Below are 7,376 nucleotides of genomic sequence, written 5' to 3' on the forward strand. Positions count from 1 at the left end.
CACACACACACACAGCCTTTCCTAATGCTTTTCTCTCTCCCTCTGTCCTGTAGTTTTGTGTTCCTTCAGCTCTACCACTCTCCCTTCTTTGGCAACGAGGCCAACAAGCCTCTCCTGCTGCCCAAGTCTCAGGTGAGTGTGTGTGTGCTCTGTAACGTGTGTGTGTGTGTGTGTCTCTCTCCTCCAACTCTCTCTCTCTCCCCTAGCTGATCGACAGTGTCTCTCTCTCTCCCCTAGCTGATCGACAGTGTCTCTCTCTCTCCCCTAGCTGATCGACAGTGTCTCTCTCTCTCCCCTAGCTGATCGACAGTGTCTCTCTCTCTCTCCCCTAGCTGATCGACAGTGTCTCTCTCTCCCCTAGCTGATCGACAGTGTCTCTCTCTCTCTCTCTCCCCTAGCTGATCGACAGTGTCTCTCTCTCTCTCTCTCCCCTAGCTGATCGACAGTGTCTCTCTCTCTCTCCTAGCTGATCGACAGTGTCTCTCTCTCCCCTAGCTGATCGACAGTGTCTCTCTCTCTCCCCTAGCTGATCGACAGTGTCTCTCTCTCTCCCCTAGCTGATCGACAGTGTCTCTCTCTCTCTCTCTCCCCTAGCTGATCGACAGTCTCTCTCTCTCTCTCCCCTAGCTGATCGACAGTGTCTCTCTCTCTCTCCCCTAGCTGATCGACAGTGTCTCTCTCTCTCCCCTAGCTGATCGACAGTGTCTCTCTCTCTCTCTCCCCTAGCTGATCGACAGTGTCTCTCTCTCTCTCTCCCTAGCTGATCGACAGTGTCTCTCTCTCTCTCTCCCCTAGCTGATCGACAGTGTCTCTCTCTCTCTCTCCCCTAGCTGATCGACAGTGTCTCTCTCTCCACTAGCTGATCGACAGGGTCTCTCTCTCTCTCTCCCCTAGCTGATCGACAGTGTCTCTCTCTCTCTCCCCTAGCTGATCGACAGTGTCTCTCTCTCTCTCTCTCCCCTAGCTGATTGACAGTGTCTCTCTCTCTCTCTCCCCTAGCTGATCGACAGTGTCTCTCTCTCTCCACTAGCTGATCGACAGTGTCTCTCTCTCTCTCCACTAGCTGATCGACAGTGTCTCTCTCTCTCTCTCTCCCCTAGCTGATCGACAGTGTCTCTCTCTCTCCCCTAGCTGATCGACAGTGTCTCTCTCTCTCCCCTAGCTGATCGACAGTGTCTCTCTCTCTCCCCTAGCTGATCGACAGTGTCTCTCTCTCCCCTAGCTGATCGACAGTGTCTCTCTCTCTCTCTCTCCCCTAGCTGATCGACAGTGTCTCTCTCTCTCTCTCTCCCCTAGCTGATCGACAGTGTCTCTCTCTCTCTCTCCCCTAGCTGATCGACAGTGTCTCTCTCTCTCCCCTAGCTGATCGACAGTGTCTCTCTCTCTCTCTCTCTCTCCCCTAGCTGATCGACAGTGTCTCTCTCTCTCTCCACTAGCTGATCGACAGTGTCTCTCTCTCTCTCCCCTAGCTGATCGACAGTGTCTCTCTCTCTCTCCACTAGCTGATCGACAGTGTCTCTCTCTCTCCCCTAGCTGATCGACAGTGTCTCTCTCTCTCCACTAGCTGATCGACAGTGTCTCTCTCTCCACTAGCTGATCGACAGGGTCTCTCTCTCTCTCTCCCCTAGCTGATCGACAGTGTCTCTCTCTCTCCCCTAGCTGATCGACAGTGTCTCTCTCTCTCTCCCCTAGCTGATCGACAGTCTCTCTCTCTCTCTCCCCGAGCTGATCGACAGTGTCTCTCTCTCTCTCTCCCCGAGCTGATCGACAGTGTCTCTCTCTCCCCTAGCTGATCGACAGTGTCTCTCTCTCCCCTAGCTGATCGACAGTGTCTCTCTCTCCCCTAGCTGATCGACAGTGTCTCTCTCTCCCCTAGCTGATCGACTGTGTCTCTCTCTCTCCCCTAGCTGATCGACAGTGTCTCTCTCTCTCTCTCTCTCCCCGAGCTGATCGACAGTGTCTCTCTCTCCACTAGCTGATCGACAGTGTCTCTCTCTCCACTAGCTGATCGACAGTGTCTCTCTCTCTCTCTCTCCACTAGCTGATCGACAGGGTCTCTCTCTCTCTCTCCCCTAGCTGATCGACAGTCTCTCTCTCTCTCTCTCTCTCTCCACTAGCTGATCGACAGGGTCTCTCTCTCTCCCCTAGCTGATCGACAGTCTCTCTCTCTCTCCCCTAGCTGATCGACAGAGCGGTGAAGGTTCTGGACCAGATGCCTCCGTATGATACCCATAAGATTGGAGTGGTGTTTGTCGGAGCTGGACAGGTGAGACAGGTGTCTGGGAAGGGATCCTACCAGATGAATCTACCTCCCCAGAGTCAGATGAACTTGTGGACACCATCTGTATGGTGTCTGTGTGCAGGATGAAGGGAGGTTCTGTGAGCCGATGCTAACTAGTGTTTCAAACAGACACTGCTTCGTTGTAACAGTCTCCCAGTATCCCTTAAAGCCTGGGGGACGGGCTGCTTTGATGAGGTCATCAGGATGGGCCACGGGTTTGCTGGTCTACATACCCACGTCCGTACCACACATGCAGTCACAGCCGGCCTGAGCCGCCTGGGGGCTCCCTCGCCATCTCGCGAGCAAAACATGTCAGCGGGACCCCTCTTGACAGCAGAGAGAGAGAGAGGAGGGGGGGGTGCATTTTTTGAGTAAAATTTCCTCCAATCCACATATTGCCATGGGTGGAGATGTTTGTAATTTTATGATCAATTTCCTGCAATTCTACACACTTTGCCTCGGGGCTTGGAGAAGATCAATGGGGGCCAATCGTTCTGGAATTCAACCATGATTATTACAGGCTTGAGTAGCCGGCCTCTAGACTAACTACAGGTTTGGGTAGCCGGCCTCTAGACTAACTACAGGTTTGGGTAGCCGGACGCTAGACTAACTACAGGTTTGGGTAGCCGGATGCTAGACTAACTACAGGTTTGGGTAGCCGGACGCTAGACTAACTACAGGTTTGGGTAGCCGGCCTCTAGACTAACTACAGGTTTGGGTAGCCGGCCTCTAGACTAACTTCAGGTTTGGGTAGCCGGCCGCTAGACTAACTACAGGTTTGGGTAGCCGGCCTCTAGACTAACTACAGGTTTGGGTAGCCGGACGCTAGACTAACTACAGGTTTGGGTAGCCGGACGCTAGACTAACTACAGGTTTGGGTAGCTGACATTTGGCTAACAAGGGAAACACTGCAGATGCACAAACACATGTAGAAATTCCACCTTGTGTTTTCTGCTGTTTATTTGGGGGGAGGTTGGTACATCATGTTATGTCCCCTCCCGTCCACACATGACCACAAGGACTCTATAAACCCTGTGTGGACCGGAGACCACATTTAGATTCAACAGGAAGGTACAAATGAGTCTGAAACACTTGTAGAGGTAGTATGGGTTGACAACCAAAACAACCTTTAATGAACGGACTCCTTTCTCTCTCCCTCCCCCTTTCCCTCTCTCCTTCCTCCCCCTCTCTCCTACCTCCACCTTTCCCTCCCCCCCTCCCCCTTTCCCTCTCTCCTTCCCGCTCCCTCCCTCTCCCTCTCTCCTTCCGGCTCCCTCCCTCTACCTCTCTCCTTCCTGCTCCCTCCCCCTTTCCCTCTCTCCTTCCTGCTCCCACCCTCTCTCCTTCCGGCTCCCTCCCTCTCCCTCTCTCCTTCCTGCTCCCTTCCTCTCCCTCTCCTTCCGGCTCCCTCCCTCTCCCTCTCTCCTTCCTGCTCCCTCCCTCCCCCTCTCCCCCTCTCCTTCCTGCTCCCTACCCCAGGTATTCAACGAGGTATCCATCCTGTCTAATGAGTATGGTTCTAACCGCTACGCTGGCTTCCTGACCGGCCTGGGGAAGCTGATCCACCTGAAGGACTGTGATCCAGACCAGATCTTCCTGGGGGGTCTTGACCAGTATGGAGATGACGGGGAGTTTACCTACTGCTGGCACGATGACATCATGCAGGGTGACTGTATTTCTACTTCCAGGTGTTACTCTGTACCCCAGGGTTCAGGGTTAAAGCTGATGCCCAACAGAGGGGTCGGTCTGTCTGTACCCCCACTAACCCCCCTCTCCTCCTCTCCTCAGCCATCTTCCACATAGCCACCCTGATGCCCAACAGAGGGGGCGGTCTGTCTGTACCCCCACTAACCCCCCTCTCCTCCTCTCCTCAGCCATCTTCCACATAGCCACCCTGATGCCCAACAGAGACAGTGATAAGGGCTGCTGTAACAAGAAGAGACACATTGGAAACGACTTTGTTATGGTGGTTTACAACGACTCAGGAGAGGAATACAAACTGGGGACCATCAAGGTACGCTCACTCACTCACTCACTCACTCACTCACTCACTCACTCACTCACTCACTCACAGGCAGACAAACACCCACTTTTGTTCTTTGTGTTCATTTTGATTAAATAATGATAACTCTTATATATTCTTCTCTTTCTCTCTCCTCCCTCCCCCTCGTCTCTATCCTCCCTCTCTCCCCCTCATCTCTCTCCTCCCTCCCCTTCGTCTCTATCCTCCCTCTCTCTCTCCTCCCTATCCCTCTCTCCTCCCTCATCTCTCTCCTCCCTCCCCCTCATCTCTCTCCTCCCTCCCCCTCGTCTCTCTCCTCCCTCCCCCTCGTCTCTATTCTCCCTCTCCCCCTCGTCTCTCTCCTCCCTATCCCTCTCTCCCCCTCGTCTCTATCCTCCCCTCTCTCTCTCCTCCCTATCCCTCTCTCCCCCTCATCTCTCTCCTCCCTCCCCCTCGTCTCTCTCCTCCCTCCCCCTCGTCTCTATTCTCCCTCTCCTCCCTCATCTCTCTCCTCCCTATCCCTCTCTCCTCCCTCATCTCTTTCCTCCCTCCCCCTCATCTCTCTCCTCCCTCCCCCTCGTCTCTATTCTCCCTCTCCCCCTCATCTCTCTCCTCCCTATCCCTCCCTCCCCCTCATCTCTCTCCTCCCTCCCCCTCGTCTCTATTCTCCCTCTCCCCCTCATCTCTCTCCTCCCTATCCCTCTCTCCCCCTCGTCTCTATCCTCCCTCTCTCTCTCCTCCCTATCCCTCTCTCCTCCCTCTCTCTCTCCTCCCTATCCCTCTCTCCTCCCTCATCTCTCTCCTCCCTCCCCCTCATCTCTCTCCTCCCTCCCCCTCGTCTCTCTTCTCCCTCTCCTCCCTCATCTCTCTCCTCCCTATCCCTCTCTCCTCCCTCATCTCTTTCCTCCCTCCCCCTCATCTCTCTCCTCCCTCCCCCTCGTCTCTATTCTCCCTCTCCCCCTCATCTCTCTCCTCCCTATCCCTCCCTCCCCCTCATCTCTCTCCTCCCTCCCCCTCGTCTCTATTCTCCCTCTCCCCCTCATCTCTCTCCTCCCTATCCCTCTCTCCCCCTCGTCTCTATCCTCCCTCTCTCTCTCCTCCCTATCCCTCTCTCCTCCCTCATCTCTCTCCTCCCTCCCCCTCATCTCTCTCCTCCCTCCCCCTCGTCTCTATTCTCCCTCTCCCCCTCATCTCTCTCCTCCCTATCCCTCTCGTCTCTCTCCTCTCTCCCCCTCCTCTCTCTCCTCCCTCCCTCCCTCTCTCGTCTGTGTCCCAGGGTCAGTTTAACTTTGTTGAGGTGATCATTAAGCCTCTGGACTACGGAAGTAACCTGGTCACCCTGCAGTGCAAGAAAGGTGAGAGGAAGGGAAGGAGAGAGGGGATGAATAACAAGGACTAATATAGAGATGGACAATGAAGCAAGGAGCCAAGGGGGATGTTTTAAATCATAATTAAGTCTTTGTTGAAATGAAATGGACTGATTTTTATTTTTTCCTTATCTTTCCCCATATCTCCCTCCGTCACTTTCCTCTTCCTCACCTCTTTCCTCCTCCCTCCCTCTACTTCCTCACCTCTTTCCTCCTCCCTCCCTCTACTTCCTCACCTATTTCCTTCTCCCTCCCTCTACTTCCTCACCTCTTTCCTTCTCCCTCTCTCTACTTCCTCACCTCTTTCCTTCTCCCTCTCTCTACTTCCTCACCTCTTTCCTCCTCCCTCCCTCTACTTCCTCACCTATTTCCTTCTCCCTCCCTCTACTTCCTCACCTCTTTCCTCCTCCCTCCCTCTACTTCCTCACCTCTTTCCTCCTCCCTCCCTCTACTTCCTCCTCCCTCCCTCTACTTCCTCACCTCTTTCCTCCTCCCTCTCTCTCTCTGTCTCCATCCATCAGATCTGGAGGGTCTAGTTGACACCAGTGTAGTGAAGATCGTCTCAGACCAAAACCTTCCATTGCTGGTACGACAGATGGCCCTACACGCTAACGTGAGTTACACACACACACACAGTCCTAACTCATTTCTCCACCTGGACATTTAATTACAGTTCATGTTTGCTGTTGATAACTGCATGCTGATTCAGCACATCATGACTGTCTGTATGTCTCCCTGTGTGTTTCAGATGGCATCTCTGGTCCACCAGTACAGAGCAAACCCTTCTGATGCCTACGCCTCCAAGTGGCTGGCCAGACTACGACACATCAAGAGACTCAGGACAAGGGTGAGCACACACATACACGCACACACACACACACACACACACACACACACACACACACACACACACACACACACACACACACACACACACACACACACACACACACACACACACACACACACACAGTCAGTGGAGAAACCTTTCTTTTGTATCTCGGTGAGAGTTAGAGCACCTCAGAGAACAAACCTCCGTTGTGGACTGAATAGTCAACATCAAACCTGGGAATGTATTAAACACGTGTTTACAGTACCTGGTGATTACTGTAATTAGGAAACACGTGTTTACAGTACCTGGTGATTACTGTAATTAGGAGACACGTGTTTACAGTACCTGGTGATTACTGTGATTAAGAGACACGTGTTTACAGTACCTGGTGATTACTGTAATTAGGAGACACGTGTTTACAGTACCTGGTGATTACTGTAATTAGGAGACACGTGTTTATAGTACCTGGTGATTACTGTAATTAGGAGACACGTGTTTACAGTACCTGGTGATTACTGTAATTAGGAGACACGTGTTTACAGTACCTGGTGATTACTGTAATTAGGAAACACGTGTTTACAGTACCTGGTGATTACTGTGATTAGGAAACACATGTTTACAGTACCTGGTGATTACTGTAATTAGGAGACACGTGTTTACAGTACCTGGTGATTACTGTAATTAGGAGACACGTGTTTACAGTACCTGGTGATTACTGTGATTAGGACACACGTGTTTACAGTACCTGGTGATTAGGAGACACATGTTTACAGTACCTGGTGATTACTGTGATTAGGAGACACGTGTTTACAGTACCTGGTGATTAGGAGACACGTGTTTACAGTACCTGGTGATTACTGTGATTAGGAGACACGTGTTTACAGTACCTGGTGA

At 52.5% G+C, this 7,376-nt stretch overlaps 1 protein-coding gene across 1 annotated transcript in view; it reads left to right on the forward strand.

The window, feature by feature from the left end:
• The window catches only part of LOC135537956 (tuberin-like), a gene marked incomplete at its 3' end in the record, with an annotated part of 80,795 nt that extends 74,298 nt beyond the window's left edge, over window positions 1-6,497 (forward strand). Inside the window, 7 exon segments of the mRNA XM_064963964.1 lie at window positions 54-132; window positions 2,180-2,266; window positions 3,761-3,947; window positions 4,156-4,295; window positions 5,560-5,638; window positions 6,172-6,263; window positions 6,399-6,497. Coding sequence (XP_064820036.1) covers window positions 54-132; window positions 2,180-2,266; window positions 3,761-3,947; window positions 4,156-4,295; window positions 5,560-5,638; window positions 6,172-6,263; window positions 6,399-6,497 — 763 coding nt within the window.
• Window positions 6,498-7,376: the final 879 nt, after the last annotated feature.

This window comes from Oncorhynchus masou, unplaced genomic scaffold (genome assembly GCF_036934945.1).
Source record: "Oncorhynchus masou masou isolate Uvic2021 unplaced genomic scaffold, UVic_Omas_1.1 unplaced_scaffold_877, whole genome shotgun sequence".
In the NCBI taxonomy this organism is placed as follows: Eukaryota; Metazoa; Chordata; class Actinopteri; order Salmoniformes; family Salmonidae; genus Oncorhynchus; species Oncorhynchus masou.